The 22,500-nt window shown below is 39.1% G+C and overlaps 1 protein-coding gene across 1 annotated transcript in view; it reads right to left on the bottom strand.

Moving 5' to 3' along the window:
* Positions 1-22,500, bottom strand: part of akap6 (A kinase (PRKA) anchor protein 6) — a 296,322-nt gene that overhangs the window by 104,878 nt on the left and 168,944 nt on the right. The window contains 2 exon segments of the mRNA XM_059352817.1: positions 7,547-7,667; positions 20,758-20,891. Coding sequence (XP_059208800.1) covers positions 7,547-7,667; positions 20,758-20,891 — 255 coding nt within the window.

The following is a 22,500-nucleotide window of genomic DNA, read 5'->3' as shown; positions in this document are numbered from 1 at the left end:
TTGGCCCGTGTTCACATGACTACATGTGAGTCTTCAAAGGACTCCAAACAAACTTTAGTGTTGGATGTTAAAGTCTGTTATAAATGATGTTTAACAGACAGAAAAGTGTTTGTTCATGATCATATTGTGGTATTGTAGATACATATCAAGTGTTTAATTTCAGTAAGTTTTGCTTCTCTGTGTTCTGCTGAGATTTGACATGATATTTGTACGTCTCAGTGTATTTGCTCTAAATGCTCAGAGGTCTGGTTCTGGTGAGGCAGAAACTCTGGATGGTCAAAAGACTGAACTGATGTAGACAAAATAATCTTAACTCAAGGTCAAAGCTTTTAATCATATCTCAAAGTCTTAAACCGACACTAAACACCTTCCTGCCAAATATACTATCACCTGAGTCAGATCTGTTTATGGGGAAAGGTTGGAGAAAGAAAGAGCTGGAAGTAAACCTTTAGTTAAGATCAAACTCTCAAGGTCAAACTGCTGTTGTTATCGATGTTTTGGTTTTATTTATAAATGCTTTAATATTTACCTGTGAATCAACATCAACAAACACAAAGGATCTTTCCTTCTGAACCAAGTGAACTAAATTCAACTCAATAAACGCCCGTAAACAGAATCCACGTTGGGCTCGTCTTTACATCTTGAGGGGAGTCATGTGATCAAATCAGCAAGTAAACAATGTCGGACAAAAGGTAAACACCGTCGTAAGAAAGGTAAACACTACGGCGCACGTGAGACGCGCCACTTTTTAAACGCCCGGTTGGTAGTTGACGCCGTGTGGATTATGGACCAAATACACAACGCTCCCACGGACGGGCCTGGTGGATTTATGCTGTTATTTCAAATGACACATTCTGAGATTCAGACACAAATATCAATTCATTTTGGTCACTTTTTATCACGGGAACATTCATAAACAATGAGCCGTTTCTTTCTACAATAAATAGTGTTGTTTTTTTTTTTGACAATTTGGAGTTAACCCTTAATAGGGCACTCATTGAAATACTTGCAAATTCCAAATTTCAACCCTAGAGAATATTGGAGGATATTACATACAGCCAGAATGTGGACTGTGGAATGTGTAAAATAACATACGGACCCAGGGAGGGGGGTAATATTTTGAGAAATAAGTTTACGATATTAAAGTGGTGAATCTGCAAGAAAAAAGTTGCTTTTTTCACTTTTTTCTCGTAAATCTGCAACTTTTTTCGAGCAGATTTGCCACTTTAATCTAGTAAATTTGCAACCCCCCCTTTGGGTTTGTATTTTTATTTTTATTCATACTTATAATTTGGCGCTAATACGCCGTCATAGTCAAGTTCTCCTCGTACAAGTCATTGAAGAATAACATGACTGTTTCTTGCATATTTTTTGTTGTTGTTTGAAGTAACCAAATACAGTTCTTGGCCTGATAAAGGGTTAAGAGGGCCAATCTGTGGAAGGTGGCTGCTCGGATACAAGGCGGGGCATGATCAAGCCAGACTGGGTCACCTGGGCAAGGTGTGTGATGTTAAGAGACCCAAAACACCTGATGACCTCAAGTCACATCACCGATGATGAGTCCAGCTGCAGAGAGAAGATCCTGCACAGCTGGAAACACTAAAACGTGACTACATGAAAGACTATTAAACAGCTAGTATGTGTAAAACATGGTGAACCCATAGGGGCATATGATGATTAAGACAATTATTGTTTAGTTTAAGTAAAGGATATGAGTATGTAAATAAAGAAAGAGCTGTAATAATTAAAAAGGGAGTGATATAGCAGATATAAATAGCCGTAGTGAGAGCTTACAGTACACAGCCTGTCTGTGTAAGTCTCAGTGGTGCAGCAGCACAGAAACAGTATAAGAAAGCGACCTTGGACCGGGCGAGGAGACGCTGTCGAGGTCCACATCAATATTTTAACAGGAGAGTTGACACATCAAAAAAAAAAAAAAAAGGAGAAAGAGAGAGAGGGAGAGAAGAAGAAGAAGAAGAAGAATGCCCAGCGATTCCAGAGTCATCTAAAATTCATGCATGCATCATCGCCGCCATGAATATTCATACAGAGATGAATATTTAAGTGTGACTCCTATGGAGAAATTAGGTTCATCTTTACACTTATCAATAATTCGCAGGCCAGGTGAGTCTCATCGGCCGCTAAATAAATCATGTCTGCACACACACACACACACAAAGAAAGGAAAAGTTTGGAGTGAGAGAGAGAAAGAACGGAAAACAACACAAAGTTGCGTGTTGGTCTGCAGCAGTGCCTTCTGGGTAAGTAAGGAGGGAATGAGATGTCAGCGGTTCGATCCCTGAAACAAGGCGAGTGTGTGTGAGCAGCGTGACAGGCCGTGCATCACTGTGTGTGTGTTAACGTGTGCGCATATATTTGTGTGTTTAAGGCTTACTGAGTGTTTCACACAGCAAACACTCAACTGGCAACAAAGCTCGACCCAGTCAGGACAACTTCGTTTTTTGTTGTAAGTTCTGTTCAGAAATAGAGTTTTTTTGTGTAAAGGCTTTGTTTTGCACATGGAGAAAATAAAAAGCTGTATAGAGGTTTAACCACACTGTTAAAAATGTCTGTAGATTTTACGGTGAAAAACTGCTAAACCAAGACAGTAAAAGACCGTAAAATGATAAATGGGTTAATTCAGTTTCAGTAACAATGAAACATCGCAAATGTTTATATCAGCCAAAACAGTTTTTTTCACATTAAAAAAAAAACCCACAGTACTCCACTGTAAAATACCCTGGCACCATGTTTGTCGTGCAAAACATATACTGTAATATATATACAAGCCGTCATTTTTGCATTTATTTTTTGTAAAAAATACTTTTTTTCACTGTTAAATGTACTAAACACCATATCTCCAACAGAAATATACTGTAATATTTAATGGTAAAATCTGCCATTTATAAAGTATTTCTTGTCAATTATATGGCAGAGCAGCGTTTCTTTTGATGGAAAAACTTTTTATTTTTACGCTTAAATATGGACTAAAATGGCAATCTTAAACGGGAAATCAACAGTGCTAATACAATTTTACCGTAATATTAGAAAAAGTTGCACCGTATTTATTACGGTAAAGTTCTGGCAACCACAGCTGCCGTTTTTTTTACCGTAAAAACAACAGGTTTGTTTTTACAGTGCACAGTGACAACTAAAAGATCAGCTGAATAAGAACACAAGAAATCAGCCATCTGGAAGCTCAAAATTGGTGCAGATTCAAAATAGTCAGGTTCCTGTTTAAGCGTCAAGTGGACGATAATGTTTAGAACAAACTGGAATCGACTGAAGATGATAAAATAACTTTCATTGACACTTTTTCTGGATCAGCAGGTTCAAATGTTATCAGCCAATAAAATAGAGTAGGACTGTCACAAGAGAATACAATTTATTATCCCAAGAATTATTGTGATAAACAATATAATTGGTATTTTAAGACCAATGTATGCCTCTGTATCACGATAATATAATAAGTTAATTATGGTGGTACACTTTCAAAGATTCTTCACACACAAGAATTAAAAAAAATGTTAAAATATCAAGCAGAAATTATGTTTTATTTCTGTTCTCTGCACCCAGCTGCAATAGTGAGTAAAAGCTGTTTGTCAAACATCATGTTGGATAAAGAGTTGATGTCATTATTATCAAGAAATGACATCACAATAAGCAAAAATACCAATGTAGGCACTAGTGGAGCAGCTCTTCTGCAGAGTTCAAATGGGAGATATCTCGGTCAGACACTATTATTATCCTGCTTATGTCCACATATCATACCATAAATCCAGATTGTTTGTGCATTTGTAAGTTCAATCACTGCAGATAAGTTCAAAATAGAGAGGCAGCGACCTCTAGTGGTCATAGTGATTATGGCGGAAGTAAAAGGAAGTCAGGAGATGTAGTATAAAGAGCAAAAAGGTCCGTGTAGAGAGGAACAAACCCTCTTAATAACAATTTAACATGTTTTACCTCCCAGTGAAAAAGATCTACGAATAACAAAGTGATTTTTCCGTTCTGACTTCTCAGACTACAGCAATAAAAAAAACCTGCAACATGCACATAAACCTGCTGTTGTTTCAGATGTTTTTCTAACTGTGCTTCCATTGAGCATACAAGTGGCACTGACATAAGAACAAGCAGTTACATCTTGTTTGACATTGCAGCTTTTATTTTCCACAAGTTGATATATGACAATTTATCAGACGAGTTAATTTGCGTCGGACATATGTTGAATCAGCTCACACCAGGCTGACGGCTTCATCTGTTTTGATAAAATGCTTTTTAGAAAATGTCATTTTGTGAAGGGTCAGAGCTGCACTGCAACACATATCTTCTGTTTCTGTGTGTGTGTGTGTGTGTGTGTGTGTGTGTGTGTGTGTGTATGTGCATGTGTGTGTGTGTGTGTGTGTGTGTGTGCATGTGTGTGTGTGTGTGTGTGTGTGCATGTGTGTGAAGGACAGAAGAGGATGACTCAGATCTCTAATCGTAACACATGCTGTTCTTCTCATTTGGCTGCAGTGAAGTCATTACACAAACACACACATTACACACACACTCTCTCTCTCTCTCTCTCTCTCTCTCTCTCTCTCCCTCTCTCTCTCTGTCTCTCTCTCTGTCTCTCTCTCTCTCTCTCTCTCTCTCTCTCTCTCTCTCTCTCTCTCTCTTTCTGTCACACTCACACACTCACACACACATGCTTTCCTGTATGATATGGTTATGAGGGAGGCTATGCCTTGTAATCCCATTCTCCTTGGTAAGGATGAAGACAGGGTGTGTGTGTGTGTGTGTGTGTGTGTGTGTGTGTGTGTGTGTGTGTGTGTGATTGGGATGGTGAGGTGCAGGGAGGAGTGCAGGGAGGGATGAAGGGAGAGAGACAAATTGGTGGATGAATGAAATGTGGGAGGACATCATTTACTGCAGCCAGCTCTGTTTCTACATATTTACACATATTTCTGATTAACACACACACTCCTCGGCACTCCTCCATGATGGAGGCAGAGGTGGCTGATGGGAAATCTGTGACGTCACAGATGAGAGTCTAAAATATTAACTTTGACAACCATTTGTTGACATAAAACACTGTGTTTTGTGACGTCTAACAGAAGTCATACAGGCTGAAATGGCTGAAGAAGAGGCTGAAGTGAGTTAAATCAGGTGACAAAATTGTGATAAAGATGCTTTTGTGGAGCTTCAGAGCTGGAGACAGAGCCTCCATGATGACGTGTGTCTTCAGGCCCAAGTGCACTTATCTGTTTCGTCTTTGACCGTTTCAAAGTAAATACTCTGCAGAACATGCTGTATGCTATTCTGTGTGTTTATAGAGAGTTGGAGTCCAGCTGGCGGAGGAGTCTTGTTTTGGTTTGTTTACCTTGAAAATGGACATGTAGGCTGTATTTCAGATGCTAGTAAACATATCTCGGCCTGGTTCCAGACATCTGACACGCAGCCAGCATCTCTAATAGCTCTCTGCTTTACTCATTGATCTGCTGGAGACCAAAGAATGAGGGCCGAGCCCCCGGGAGGAGGCCAAACGCTGGAATTACAACTTATGGGTTTGTGACGCGTTGCCACGGCGCCCAAACATACCTTTTCCCATAGACTTCCATGGTAAAAGATGTCCTTAAATTAGCGATAACTTTTGCGTCAACTTGAACACTTGAGTAGCAATAATTTATATCACTGGGTGGTTCTTGAGTTCACAAAAAAACAAATCCAGATACAGAAGATCTGGCTTATTTCATACATGCAAGTTGAACTTTTTAGGCTTCTTACTGACCAACTTTCATAGGAATGAACAGAGCCCTGCTTATATGCTGTATCCAGTTCTCTTCATACATACATGATGATAGCCTGAAGTAGCCAACTGCTGAACTAACCACAACATTTAATAATCAAAAATGGTCACAAACCGCACGAAAGAGCTGTACTGACGTACTACATTTACAATTCTACAACTCTTCTTTTTTCTGATCAGTGTGAAACATTTTAACTGTGCTAAGAAACTGCTACAAAGCCTGACGCTGGTGGAAAAGAGTTGTCAGCCAAATGTAAGTCAAGTCTGATTATTAGGCTGAAGATGTCTTGGTGAGCAGTAAAGCCATAAGTTATATTTAAAAAAAATAATTTGCACTGATTTGTGCATTGCTGTTCTGAAGCCTCAAGACCGGCATTTTGGCCATTGTGATTTGTGTTTTTTTTGGAAAGAGGAGCCAGAAGGATGATAATTCATCAGCTAAAGCTAGAGCTAACTAAGTCATCAAAGTGCATCTGTAACTCTAAATGAACAGCCAACTTCTTAAAGTGTCTTTCAGTCCAACCAAAACACTGAACAAGAGAATTCTAAGCAACAAAAATGGTCAAAGTTCAAAGACGAAAACATACAGTGCACTGTGGTAGTGACCTGTCAATCATACAGCAAGTATCCACTGCTTTATCATCTTTTTTACTCCAAATTGAACCATAAGTGACTAAATCCACATCATGTTTTATTGAAGAAGACTTGAAAGTAACGATTGAGACCATAAACTCATTATGAGAATCAGTGGTGGAAAGTAACTAAGTACATTTACTCAAAACTGTACTTAAGTACAGTTTTGAGGAACTTGTACTTTACTTAAGTATTTCCATTTTATGTTACTTTTTACTTCTACTTCATTTCATTTTTAGGCAACTATTGTCCTTTTTACTCCACTACATTTAGCTGCCAGCTTTAGTTACTTTTCAGGTCGAGATTTAACATAAAACATAATAGATTTAAAATTTGTACTAATTAAACCACACAAAAGTATATTAAGTAGTTAAAATGAGCCCTATGTTGACAACAGTAAATTCAAAGCTAACATAAATGCATCAAAAATAATAATACAATAATATATTTGGACAATCTGAGTGAATCCATTATGCATTGCGAATACTTTTACTTTTGATACTTTAAGTACATTTTGATGCTGATACTTTTGTACTTTTACTCGAGTAAGATGTGATTGCAGGACTTTTACTTGTAGTGGAGTAATTTCACAGTGTGGTATTAGTACTTTTACTTGAGTAAGGGATCTGAATACTTCTTCCACCACTGATGAGAATGTTAACTGAGCTCAGGAATCCAGTCAGAAGTCGACTCATTTCCTCCTAAATTTCCAAACAATCTGACTTCTTTTTGCAGCCTGTGAGTCGCCCCCTGCTGGCCAACACAGGGACTACTGCACTGGCTCCATGATTGTCATTTAGGTAAAACATTTTCATCTTTTCATGACAAAAAATTCTGGTAAAACTTGTTTCTTTTAACCAGTTAGACACTTGTTTGCCGAGACTTGGTGGGTACGGTGAGAACTTGAGACATGTGGGTTCAGTGAGCGAGTTTGTCTGGTGGATATTTGGATTCAGACAACCTTCTGTGATGGTTAGAGACATCAGCTACTCTGAAGTCACTGAAGTCACAGAAAGACTTTCTTTTAAAGGAAAAAAAAATGAGTTTGTGTAAAAACTTTTGTGTGTGTTGTGAGGTCCCTGAGTTACAGACAGACAGACGGACAGACAATAAAGCTCGTCTTACCTTGAAGAGGTGATGTCTCTGCTCCTCTGACATCATCAGCTGGTGACTGTCTGTTACCATGGCGTCCATGTCCATCAGCCAATCCCACAGCTCCTGGTACTCAGCCTCAAACTCTTGCAGACTGAAGACACACAGCGAGAGAGAGAGAGAAAGAGAGAGAGAGATTATTAAGTTGAATTATTGTTGTAATTCAATTTTCTTTTCTCGGTTTATTCATATTGTGTTTCCTACATGTTCTACATTCTGTTATTGTTTCCTGTATTATTGTAATGTTGTTTGTCCTGCAGCGATGAGAGACGTGCATCTTGTTATGTTGATAAAGAACGCAGCTAAAAATGCAAACTGGAATGAGAGAGACGCTGACAGATAAAGGCCGACTCAGACGGAGAGACGAGGCAGCAAATGGTCTGTTTTCATGCAGCCGTTTGAACTCAAACTAGTTTATTCTTACAGCAAGAATTTATTAACGTCTTTTAACTGAATTGTGTCTGGCTCGTCCTGCAGGAACAGAACTTCCTGTGATGCTGCTTCTGCCTGTTTCTACTGTTAAACCAAAGATACAAAGACGAAGAAGTGAGTGTAATTTGTCAAAGGTCATTGTGTTTTGTCGAGACATGGTTCAGTCCAGCTCTAGTTACATGCTTCTGGTATCTTTTTGAATCATAAAATCAATCAAAACCTCTATGTTTTATGTTGCTTTTGCACCTGTAGTCCAGTTGATGAAGTTCATTTCATGTACTCTGTCCATTAGTTTCTCTAACTTTCACTCCCCCTTTGTGCAGTGATTGTTAGAGTTTGGAGCTCCTTTTTCATTATTCATTCAACTATTTCTGTCACTTTTTTTGTGTGAACGACTGAATGCAGCACTATGAAAGCCTTCCAGCATAGACTGTCTGAAAGTGTGCACCATTATCCTCATTTTTAAACAATTACAGCGTCTCACACCTCTCTGTGACAGCTGGAGAGACTCACTGTCGGGAAGAACTACGAGCAATTTTGTCATCTGACTTCTGTGGTTGGACGACATCAGAAACCTGAGTCCAACTGCAGCTAAACCTCATCCAGAATAAAGACGGACACAGTTGGTTCCCAGTGGGACCAAGTGGGCACTCCACACACACAAATGAACAAAAGATTATCTTACTTCTATCTGAAGAGATATTAAACCAAATAAAACAAAGAAATTGAAGATTCCTGCCAATGGGAGATTGTTCTCTCTTTAAAACGCCCCCATAGTTTGTTTCTACAAGCAGCTTATTACGACCCGTGTCTCTGTTTGGAGTTAGTGGCGCCCTCAAGTGGCTGTAGTAATTGTGAATGATGGCAAGGCGGAGTATAAAGCACAAAGTGTCAGTTGGAGGTGGATCGGTCAAAGAAACCCAGGACTTTCACCAAGGAGACGTGAAAAAAAAGAGACATGCAAATACCAAAGAAAGACACAAAATGACCAAAAAAGACACAAAATTACAAAAAAAAGGTGTAAAATGACCAAAAAGACATTGAAAATATTTTAAAAAGACATAAAAATACCAAAAAAAGAAAAAATGTATTTAAAAAAAGTCACAAAATGGCCAAAAAAGGTGTAAAATGACCAAAAAAAGACATTAAAGGTACCAAAATTGACACAAAATGACCAAAACTAAAAAAAGTAAAATGTCCAAAAATACGTTAAAAATACCCAAAAAGACACAATAAGGCCAAAAAAAGATGTTTAAAATAAAAAAAATGACAAAAAAGATGTAAAATGACCAAAAAAGACACAAAATGACAAAAAAAGGACATTATATTAACAAGAATTAACTAAAGATCACTATATTATCTTTCCTTATTATATAGATCCTTAACATTAAGTGTACTTTGTTTAATATTTAAATACATAAAATGTAATTCTAACTGTCAGTCATGATTTAAAAATATTTTTTTATTCTTCGCAGTTTTCCCACCTCCTTCTCTCTCCTTCCTCCTCTCCCTGCTTCATCCTTCCTTCCCCAAACTTCACCTCCTTCCTACACAGTTTCCTATCACACCTCCTCATTGTTCTCCCTCCCACAGCCTCATATCTTCATCTCTAATATTTCATGTCCACATTCTGTCTTCACCTCCTCTAACTCTTAATTATTCCTCTTTTCTTTCCCACATTATTTTTTGCCTCCCCCTCCCCGCCTCCCTCCTCCCACTCTCAACCCCTCCCTCCCTCCTCCCTCCTCCCTCCTCCCTCCTCCGTGTCCTCTCACCTCCTCCTCCTCGACACAAGATCACATCAAATATTTATGCTGCTGGAACAGGGGCCGATTGCTCAAACACACACATTACTGTCAGCCGTTTTGTTAAGGTGTGTGAGTGTTAGAGTGTGAGAGAGTGTGTGTGTGTGTGTGTGTGTGAATGTGTGTGTGTGTGTGTGTGTGTGTGTGTGTTTATTATTTATATATTCGGTGGTTTTTGGTCTCGGCGGGGATCGCCAACATGTTTCTCAACATTAGCAGTGAAATTGTTTGGAATTCTCCGGTCGCTGACGACGACAGTTTGACAGCTCTGTCAGGCCCACGGCGTTTCCACGACACACACACACTCACTCACACACACATACACTCACACACTGTGTACACACACACATACACACACACACTGCATTCACGCTAGTCAAGACGACTGCTCATGAAGACACACACAAAAACAATGACTGAAATACACAAAACAAGCCGAACACGCCCACTGATAATAACATGTACACACACACACACAGAATGCAACACACCAAACAACTGCATACACACACACATACACACACACACACACACACACACACACACACACACACAGTACACTATGAATGAAATTTTCTAAACGAGACAAAGAAAACAAACACGTCTTTCTCTTCCTGTTTCATTACAAATTCAACTTAAAGCTGCAAAACTCAAACTCACATTCAAGTCAATAAATACATTTACTGAGCTTAACATAAACATGTTTGTACCTATATATTACCTAGTTCCAAACATTAAATCTCAAGCTAATAATTCACCATCTAAAAGTAATTCAAGAAGTGTGGATCCAGACAAAATATCCCCCCAATCAGCTCAATTTTACTAATGAAAACATGACAATAAATTACCTTTTTTATCACGATGAACACAATATGATGCTGGTAGCATAAATATAACACTACATGCAAAATCATTGAAGAAAAAAGACAAAACTAAAATGTAGTTTAAAAATGAAAACTTGATAAATTTTTTTCTATATTTTAGTCACCTTCCATCTCTGTCCTTCTCCCTTCTGACCACTGTTCTACTATTATTCATAAAGTTTTCTGTTTGCGGGTTATGTCGGGTCCGGTGGTTGATTAAATAATATTTCTGCAGATTGTCTCTAATAACGTCGTGGTGAGAGTGAGTGACCCACGCAGCACTAATGAGCTACTGAGGAACTTCAAAGCTGCATTCATCATCATCCAACCTGTGATTTCATCAGTTTAAACCGTATGTGTGAAATAAGTTTGATACATTACTGGCTTTGGCTTGACTGAAATGTTGGATATGATCTGATGACTGTAACACACTCAGTTCCTCCAATCAGAGACAAGCTGAGTAGTGATACTAAATACACTGGTGGAAGAAGTATTCAAATCCCTTACTTAAGTAAAAGTACTAATACCTCACTGTGAAATTACTCCACTGCAAGTAAAAGTCCTGCATTTAAAACTTACTGAAGTTAAAGTAGAAAAGTACTAGCATCAAAATGTACTTAAAGTACAAAAAGTAAAAGTACCTGTGATGCAGAATGGACCCACTCACATTGTTATATATATTTCAAATATACTATTTTATTTTTTGTAATGATGCATTTTTGTAAGCAGCATTTTACTTTTATCCAGGTAGGGTTCATTTTAACTACTTCATTTGCTGATATGTGGTTTCATTAATAAAAATGCATAATCATTTTGTATTGATCACATGTTTTTCATGTTAAATCTCGACCAGAAAAGTAACTAAAGCTGTCAGCTAAATGTAATGGAGTAAAAAGTACAATATTTGCCTCTAAGTGTAGTGGAGTAGAAGTATAAAGTTACATACAATGGAAATACTTAAGTAAAGTACAAGTACCTCAAAAACTTACTTAAGTAGAGTACTTGAGTAAATGTACTTAGTTACTTTCCACCATTGACTAAATATAATGAAAACTAACGAAAATGTTTCGAAAAAAAAAATCACACCCTTATGTGTGAAGGGAGGGGTAGGAAAAGGCAGATAATATTCTATTTTTTTTGACTCCCTGAGTCAATAAATAAAATATTTTTTAAAAAAGGACATTTCACACAGGACTAAGACTAAATTAAAACAGAAAAATTAAACATTTTTTATTAAAAGTAATGAATGAAAGTTAAAATTCTGAGGGTTTTTTTGTTGACTAAAACTAAAACTATGGAGGATAAAAATGACTAAAATGTGATTTAAAGTAATAAGCATTTTTGTCTAAAACAACTCCTAAAATAGCTGTCAAAATTTAGAAAGGGACACATTTTTAAAAGATGTTTTCATTGACCAACAACAACAAAAAGTCCTCAATTTACAAAACTGTCTCCTTCTGTCTTGCATAAAATATCCTCTTCTCAAAAATATTGACGCTATTTGAACATTTTCTTCATTTTCCAAACATTTCTTCAACATGCTTACCAAAAATGTCCTGACTTCAAAACATATTGGAAACATGATCCTTTCTTTCTGTCTTCAGTTTCTAAAAGTGAACTTAATTTTCTGAAGAAAGGACATTTTTATCCTCTTCTACGTACCCGTCTCCTAACTCTGCACCTCCTCCTGCCTCCTCCTCTCCATCCCTCTAACCCAGAGATAGGCAACCTGTGGCTCCGGAGCCACATGTGGCTCTTCAGGCCATCTACAGCGGCTCCCTTTTTTCTCCTTTGTCACTTTTAATCTCATAAATCTGTGATTTTTTTCCTCCTAGATTTGCCAATTTAAATTTCATAAATTTGTGACTTTCAAACTTGGCCCTAATTGGCAAAATTTAGAGGCTTAGAGGATGACCAAAGAATTATACAAAATAATATGTTTTTTTTCCCATTTTAATATTAATTGATCATTGATCTATGCCCAAATCAATTTGTATTCTTCAATTGTAAAAAAAATGGTTTATAAACAGCAGTAAAACATTTTTTTAAAACATTATAGTTAACATAAATGCACATCATAGCTTTTGACAGTCTGCGGCCTGACGCCTGAACCTCTAAATTTAGCATATTTCAAGTCTAGTTTTGAGTTTCTCTCGCCAGGCTAGTGTTCCTGAGATATTTCTCAGGAGTCTTGCCTCTTATTTGCACTTGGGTCCTCACTGCATTCTCACAAAACCATCTTAATAACTTCTCATTGTGACCTATAAGTAATGTTGGTAGGCTAATTAGGCTTCAATTAAGGCTGTTTTATCTTCATTGTAAGGCTCAAAAAAAATTGTGGCTCCATTCTGAGATTTTTTCTCTTTTTTGGCCAACAATGGCTCTTTGGTTAGTAAAGGTTGCCGACCCCTGCTCTAACCTCTACTCTCCTTCTCTCCCTCTCCATCCCTCCATTTTGTCCTCTCCTCCTCTCCATCCCCTCAATCTCCTCCTCTCCATCCCCTCAATCTCCTCCTCTCCATCCTTCCATCTTCTCCTCCTCACAGCTTCACTGAAACAAACTCTTCCACATCCTCCCATCTCTTCTCCTCTCCTCCATCTTCCTCCTCTTCCCATCCCGTCCCTCTCCTCCTCTCCATCCCTCTAACCTCTACTCTCCTTCTCTCCTTCTCTCCCTCTCCATCCCCTCATCTCCTCCTCTCCATCTCCTCTCCTCCTCTCCATCCCTCAATCTCCTCCTCTCCATCCTTCCATCTTCTCCTCCTCACAGCTTCACTGAAACAAACTCTTCCAGATCCTCCCATCTCTTCTCCTCTCCTCCATCTTCCTCCTCTTCCCATCCCCTCATCTCCTCCTCTCCATCTCCTCCTCTCCTCTCCATCCCTCCATTTTATCCTCTCCTCCTCTCCATCCCTCAATCTCCTCCTCTCCATCCTTCCATCTTCTCCTCCTCACAGCTTCACTGAAACAAACTCTTCCACATCCTCCCATCTCTTCTCCTCTCCTCCATCTTCCTCCTCTTCCCATCCCATCCCTCTCCTCCTCTCCATCCCTCAATCTCCATCCTTCCATCTTCTCCTCCTCACAGCTTCACTGAAACAAACTCTTCCACATCCTCCCATCTCTTCGGATTTATCCTCCATCCTCTCCTCCATCTTCCTCCTCTTCCTATCCCCTCATCTCCTCCTCTCCTTCTCTCCCTCTTCTCTCCATCCCTCCATTTTGTCCTCTCCTCCTCTCCATCCCTCAATCTCCTCCTCTCCATCCTTCCATCTTCTCCTCCTCACAGCTTCACTGAAACAAACTCTTCCACATCCTCCCATCTCTTCTCCTCTCTTCCATCTTCCTCCTCTCCCTTGTCCTCCGCTGCGAGTTATTCTCACTAAAACAAAAAACAAACAGAGAAGAAGAAAGCGGAGGAAGCGAGCGCTGCTTCCTTCCCCCGAGGCGGCGTTCCTCATTATGCGGCGAGCGGCGCGGCCCTTTACTGCCTCAGACAGATGAAGCAGATACAACACTCCAACAGATTGTTTTCTCTTGTCGTTTGTCGTTTTTCCAGCCCGCTCCTCCCCTCCTCTCCCTCGTTTCCGTCTTGTTCTCACACTAATGTTAACTAAACGCTTTGTAAAACAGGATCTCTCGGGGGGTGGGAGACGAGAAAACAGACAAATCGGAGAGGAAGGAGCGACGTGGCGGCTCTGCGGGGCGGCGCTCGACACCGGGACAGTTACACGCCGTTTGAAGTGTCAGGTTTGCTTTCTGTCACGCAGCGCTGACGGAGCGCGTGGGAGCGTTACGCTGACATTCAGTCACTTGAGGAAATTCGAATTACTGGAATCTATTATTCATTTCTAACTCGTCATAATTCCAGTCAACACTGGGTATAATAATAAAACGTAGCGGGCATCATGTGGACATATAAACATTACTGCACGACAGTAAGTAAACAGAGATTTCATGAAGTGAAGATAAAGTCTTTGTTGCTTAAAATTACATTTAAGTACACGACCGGTCAAAAGTTTTAGAACACCCCAGTTTTTTATTGAAATTCAAGCAGTTCAAGTCAAATGAACAGCTTGAAAGGGTACAAAGGTAAGTGGTGAACTGCCAGAGGTAAATAAAAAAAGGTAAAATATAACGTACATTTCAGAATTATACAAGTAGGCCTTTTTCAGGGAACAAGAAGTGGGTTAACAACTTAACTCTATGGAGTCTTGGGCTATTTTGACCATTTTTGAATTCTTTTCATGCCTTTGTAAGTCATTTTGTGTCTTTTTTTGGTCATTTTGTGTCTTTTTTTGGTCATTTTGTGTATTTTTTAAGTCATTTTGTGTCTTTTGGTGTCTTCTTTGTCATTTTGTGTCTTTTTTTGGTCATTTTGTGTCTTTTTTTAGTCCTTTAGTCCAACATAAAATGTGATTTTGAATCTTTTTTTTACTTTCAAAACACTATCATGCTCAATAAAGAATTTTAGATGTTGCAAATGTGCATTAATTTAACACATTAAACTGCATCATTTTCAATTAAATTCTGGAAAAGTTGGTGTGTTGCTGTCCTCCTGCAGGGTGTACCCAGGAGGGAGGAGACCAAAAACTAGCAAAAATCGGAAACTCCTGGGTGGACTGAGGACACTTTATTACCTTAACAACTGAATGTGTTTGTTAAACTTAAAGAATAACAGGCTGGATTTTACTGTTTTACTCCCCCTCTGGAGTTTAAAAGTTCCAGGTCTGAAGCAAATAGAGGGTCAGAAAAACATTTTAGGTCAGCAAAACAGGCAAGCCAGGTTAGTGCTTGCCACAAAAGCTCTGCATCTCTTTACATCTAGTATCTTTTTCCTGTGCTGCTTATTCCCCCGACCCAGGCAACTATTGCACAACATTTTTATCAAAAAAATGTTTTTGAAAGGAAAAATAGAGCTATGTCGCTTAGCTAAGTCACTAACAGGGCAATAAGTTCACGCTAGCCGTGTTTTTGAAATTTGGCATGAAAGAAAATGTGACTTAGTGAGTTTCGATCAGCTGGTTTAGAGCAAATACACAAAGCTGCAGTAACGTACTTTGGTCAGCAGGTGGCAGTGTAATGTGTTGCTGTAGGCTAATCTGTCAGTAAACAGGAGAAGAAGAAGAGACAAAACAACAACAAAAAGAGAGAAAATGGAGAGAAGTCTTCAGGAATTGGACTCAACTTCTAATTGTTGTTTAATGTGAGAGGAAACAGCTGATCAGACAAGTGATTTAAATGTTCAGAACTTATTCTGAAAAAGTGTTTCCATCTCCTTTAGAGCATTAACTATTTTTATTCAAAGACAAAAATCCCCTCAAGCGAGCCTAAAAGCGAATGTGCATTTTGGAGAGTTTTATAGAATGTTGGTGTTTCCACTAAGCTTTTCTTGATGAAAACAAGACTTATTTAAAAGCCATATTTATAATATTACCTCCTTGAGGCACAACACAGCTAATAAGCTACCATAGCTTGACGTTAAGTTCATGTAAGCTGAACTTTGCTTTTACTTTCTTTACATTTTGTAATTTAACCTTTTTAAATGCTGTTTGGCCTTTATTCTGGCGGGGTTCTTTTTGCACATTTTTTGTTTTTCAATCTGCAACCTATGGGGTCAAAAGCTGTAGCCAATGATTAAGTGCCAAAACCTGCAGTTCCCTGAATGGCCACTTGAGGCTGGCAACAAAACAGAGTCAACCCCCATAGACCTCCATGTTAAAATACACAAATTAAGAGCAGAAATACACATGTTTTCTTAATTTTATTCTTAACATTTTGTTAAGTTGTTACGCTCAAACCAAATACACTTTCTTATAATGAAGAGGTTGCAGAATAAAAGTCTTGGTGCAAAATATAAACTGTTAAACGGTTAAAACACAAGCAGCGTCTTTCCAGTCAGGCTTGAAATGGATGGATTTGCAGTCATCCTCCACTTTCTACTCCTCTCTCTCTCTCTCTCTCTCTCCCTCTCCCTCTCCCTCTCCTCTCTCTCTCTCTCTCTCTCTCTCTCTCTCTCTCTCTCTCTCTCTCTCTCTCTCTCTCTCTCTCTCTCTCTCTCTCTCTCTCTCTCTGCTGCCTGCTGCTGGAACAGCGATAGAAGCTGTAACCACTGTCTCTAATTCATCATCCGCCATACAGCAGAAAGGAGGGAAGGAGGGAAAAGGAAAGAGGCAAGGAAAGAGGAAGAGGTATAAATAAGAAGAAGATGAGGACAGGAAAGGAGAGACAAGAGAGGACAGGAGAGGGAGTTGGGAGAGATAGTGGGATGAGAGGAAAGGAAGAAAGTGAGTAAAGGAGTCAAAAAAGTAGAGAGGACAGTGAAGGACAGGAGGCAGAGAAGAAGGGATGATAACAAGGGATGACAAGAGAGAAAAGAAGCAAACTAAGGGACTGAGGGATAGAAGTTGACGGAGAGAAAAGAGATGAAAGGAAAGGAAAAAAGAGAGTAGAAACGAGGAGAAATGTGAGGAGAGGAGAGGAGAGGAGAGGAGAGGAGAGGAGAGGAGAGGAGGAGAGGAGAGGAGAGGAGAGGAGAGGAGAGGAGGAGAGGAGGAGAGGAGAGGAGGATGAAATGAAAGGTTGAATTAGTCATATTGGCAGCCGTCACCTTTCAGTCAGAGACTCTGTTGGATTTATGAGGTGATTCACTGACACTCGTCCTGTCTAATGGATCCATCCTGCAGAGATCACAGCTACACCTGCTGCACTTCATCCATTCATCCATTCATCCATTCATTCATTCACTCATTCATTCATCCATTCATTCATTTATGCATTCATCTATTCATTCATTAATTCATCCTGCAGAGATCAGTGAGCAGCAGCACAGCTCCACCTGCTGCACTTCATTCATTCATTCATTCACTCCATCATTCATTCATCCTGCAGAGATCATCCATTCATTATTTCATTTATCCATTCATCTATTCATTCATTCATTCATTCATCCTGCAGAGATCAGTGAGCAGCAGCACAGCTACACCTGCTGCACTTCATCCATTCATCCATTCATTAATGCATCCATCCATTCATTCATTCATTTATCCATTCATCTATTCATTAATTCATCCATCCATCCATTCATTCATCCTGGAGAAATCAGTGAGCAGCAGCACAGCTCCACCTATTGCAGTTCCTCCATTCATTCATTCACTCAATCATCCATCCATTCATTCATCCATCCATTCATTAATTCATTTTTCCATTCATCCATTCATTAATTCATCCTGGAGAGATCAGTGACCATTCATTAATTCATTGTAATGGATTCATCCTGCAGACCAAACTATCAAAAGACAGCCTTTGTCTCACTCAATAAAATATCATTAATCTAATAATTGTAGTTATCAGCAGAATTTATTTATTCATCCACTTGCACAAATACCCATTCATTGAACCATTCAAGAATAATGCGTTCAATTGATTTATTAATTGTATTTATTTATTATTAAATTTCATTACTTAATCATTCAATCATGATTCAAAAGACCCCTTTGAAGCGGCCTTCTTGGAGTCTCTGGGTGGTGTCCTGGAAGGGGAACCACCTGGGGACTCTACAGTTCTTCTGGGAGACTTCAACGCTCATGTAGGTAACGATGACGGTACCTGGAGGAGGTGATTGGGAGGAACGGGCCGATCTAAACCCGAGTGGTGTTCTGTTATTGGGCTTCTGTGCTAGTCACGGTTTGTCCATAACAAACATCATGTTTGAACATAGAGTTGCTCATAAATGTACCTGGTACCAGAGCACTCTAGGCCAAAGATTGATGATTTATTATCGTATCATCAGATCTGCTGCTGCGTGTTCTGGACACTCGGGTGAAGAGAGGAGCAGAGCTGTCAGCTGATCACCACCTGGTTCATGAGTTTGATCAGGTGGTGGGGGAGGCTGCTGGACAGACCTGGCAACCCAAACGTGTCGTGAGGGTAAACTGGGAATATCTAGCAGGGTCTTCAACTCACACCTCCGGAAGAATTTCTCCAGCATCCCGGGTGAGGCTGGAGATTATTATTGTTGTTCTTGAATAGCATTAACAATTATTTTTTTCTCTACTAATCCCAAAACAATTTTAATGAATATTTTAATCATTATGGATTATTTCTAATCTGTAAAAATGTGTAAAGCATTTAAAAATAATTTAATAAATGTATAAGTCATTCAATTTTCCTTCTGAATTATAAAAATATGGGAAAAACCAAATCTAATTAATTTTATATTAAACCTTATTACTAATCGATGAAAAATAATGAGTAAACAGTCAATATAAGTGGCTATTTATTGGGCTTTTTAAAACCAAAATATACATTCCCAATTAAATTTCTTGTGGCATTAATTCAGAATTGAGATATTTTGAGTGAGATCAGTAAATAATTCAGTCTGACCTTCATTTTCTTTACAACTGAACCAAAACCAGAAATCTCAACTGAGCTGAACTCTAAAGAAAAACATGCAACATCTAATTATATCCAAACTCATCCCACACACCACTGCACTGGACACACACACACACACACACACACACACACACACACACACACACACACACACAGATGTAAATCTGAAACGCAGCAGCTAATATATGAATAACCAATTACTCTCCAATACATCCAAAGTCAATTACTGAAACATTACACTGCAGCCACAGAGGACTGAAAAACACAAACACAAACAAAATGAGTGTTTCCTTTGTGTGAGTGTGTGTGTGTGTGTGTGTGTGTGTGTGTGTGTGTGTGTGTGTGTGTGTGTGTGTTTTCTGACTGTGTATGTAAAGCACTTGTATTTATTTTATTTAAATCACAGAAGACAGTGCAGCGTGGCCAAAACTGAAATGTATGCTCAAACAAAACAGTAGATTTATTTGAGTGTGTGTGTGTGTGTGTGTGTGTGCATGTGTGTGTGTGTGTGTGGACATGACACACGACACACTGACAACACCAACATGCTACAAACTCAGATAGAGCAACTTAAGCTTCATTTGTCATTTGCATACACACGAGTTTGTGTATGTTTTCATTGTTTGTTTGCATGCATGTGTGTGTGTGTGTGTGTGTGTGTGTGTGTGTGTGTGTGTGTGCTGTGTGTGAGTGATAACCGCGGAGGGAGACTCCTCAAAGCCGGGGATGAAACGCCGACAGGCAGCGTGACCAAAGACAGCCGAGCCTGGCCACACCAGATTACTGCTGTTAACACTCAGACTGTGTGTGTGTTGATTACATTCCACTGTGTGTGTGTGTGTGTGTGTGTGTGTGTGTGTGTGTGTGTGTGTGTCACATGTTATTGTGTTGTTGTGTCTCAGTCTTGTTGTGTTCTTCTTCTTTTGCGTGTCTTGCTCATTGTAACAGAGAATAATCATGTTGTTGTTTTTGTCTCTTCAATTATATTCTATTCTAATATTTATAAATACTGTTTGATGTTAGATGTTCTCCTCATTTTACCTCTTCTGTGCTTCATTTGTAACCAACATTTGAATATTTTTATCGAGCATGGTTTTGATTGAAAGTAAAATAAAAATAAAAAAATTCTAAATAATTTGTTTTTGTGTTTTTTTGTGTTGAAAATAATGATACCAACATGCTATGGTAAACAATTGTGAAGTGGTATATACAGGCAGAATGAAAATGAGTAAAATACTGACAAAATAGCGCAAAATTTGGAGTTATCCAATTCATCCAAGTTTTCACAAATGAGAAAATTAGCTTTGGAAACCAGAAAACATTTTTCATACCAGGCTGTAAACGTGTTTATTTTTGCTGTAAAGTTTAGTATTTGAACATAGGGGTCTATGCAGATTGACTCCCTCTTGGAGCCTCAAGTGGTCATTCAATGAACTGCAGTTTATGGCCCTTTGAATACATTTTTCCCAGCACAAATATCCTGAAATTACTCTTTAATTATCGGAATGTAGTATAGTAACATTTGTAAAGTCTAGAGGAGATGTTTCATTAAATACTGTTATCCCATTTGTGTGCAGAGGGCCAATAGAAAGTCAGTTTGCCAGCAGTTTCCACTTTCCTCAGCTCTGTGAAAACATGCACGACATGTGATGTCAGAGTGGACTTCCTCTGTCCTCTGAGTGTTTACCTGTTGTTCCTGGCCAGCTGGCTGTAGTGCCTCCTGCTGGCCGGTGACGGGTACTGCAGGCTCCTCAGTTTGACAGCCATCTGCTCTGCCAGGGCGGCTCGCTGGGCTTCACACTGACTGGGGATCAGCTCCGCCTGCAAGACACAGAGCAGGACATACGGCCGTCAATCACATGACCAGACGCTGAGGACATTCATGATCCAGAGAGGACGAGTCTGGAATCTGTTACAGTCACACAGGGGCTGGAGTCAGTGGCGGTTCTAGACCAGTTTTACTGTGGGGGCCAAGGAGGGGCCGGTGTTTAATCAGAGGGGCACATTAGCACATGAAAAAATGGCAAAGATGATATTTAAGCATTCAAAATCTTTGAATGTCTTGAAAAAGACACAAAATGACCAAAAAAAGACACAAAATGAGAAGACAGAATAACAAAAAAAAAAACCCACAGAGGACATAAAAATGACAAAAAAAGACACAAAATGACCAAAAATAGACACAAAATAACTAAAACAGACACAAAAAAGACACATAAATGACACCAATGACAAAAAAGACACAAAATGACAAAAAAAAGACACAAAATGTCCAAAAAAAGACACAAAATGACCAAAAAAAGACACAAAATGAGAAGACAGAATAAAAAAAACCCACAGAAGACATAAAAATGACAAAAAAGACACAAAATGACAAAAAAAAAGACACAAAATAACTAAAAAAGACACAAAAAAGACACAAATGACCAAAAAAGACATGTAAAGACATGAAAGGGATTAAAAAATGGACAAAATAGCCCAATAAGACTCCATAGAGTTAAACTATTATACAATGTAACATTCTGGGTTCCTTTTGTGTTAAATGAGATATTGTTTGAACAAAACAAAACAAAAAGGTTAGAATTGTTCCATTGTTCATTGTTATAAATTGATCATTTTATTATTAATTTGACACAGGGGCCACAGCAGTCCAAAAGGTTAAAGCTACATTTGTGTCTGCTGGAGGGTTTTATTTGAATTTTTCTTGACTGTTTGAAGCTATAAACAGAACTTATTTCTTCTCTTTCTCCACACAAGGTTGCACACAAGACCAGTGTGAACATGTAGAGGAACAGAGAAGTAAATGTGCTTTTAACTAGTTTATACTTGTGATCAAAGTGCCCTTGACTTGTCATTCATTATGTTCCAGCAGATGATTTAAACACAGCAGCCTGGGTGTGAAGTGACGGGACGTGTCGGGCTCCACTCGTCCTCCTCGTCCCGCCGTGTGGCGACGAGCGCTTTATTGCAGTAGAATGAGATTCAGCTGTGCCACATTTTGACGGACGTGCCCTTTAAAGCCCCACGAGTGGCCAACAAGCCACTAGAAACACACTCCAGGCTTATCCTGCACCCTCAACCAGCCTGACACACACACACACGCCCACTCAAACATCCCTATGTACATGTATATGCATATAGATGTATACACACACACACACACACACACACACACACACACACACACACATACATACATACACACATCCTACAAACACAAATTACCCATAAAAGCATGCACGCATATTCCTGCATGAATCGCTTTTCTCTGGCACAAATTACCTCTTATACACACTCTTTCACTTCAGCCAACACACACACACACACACACACACACACACACACACAGACAGACAGACACACACACACACACACACACACACACACACACACGTTCCCATAAAGACACACGCACAAATCGACCATGAAT

The sequence above is a fragment of the Centropristis striata genome, chromosome 16, assembly GCF_030273125.1.
Source record: "Centropristis striata isolate RG_2023a ecotype Rhode Island chromosome 16, C.striata_1.0, whole genome shotgun sequence".
NCBI lineage: Eukaryota > Metazoa > Chordata > Actinopteri > Perciformes > Serranidae > Centropristis > Centropristis striata.
Note: the sequence above shows the minus strand (reverse complement) of the source record. Positions and strands in the feature narration are given on the sequence as shown.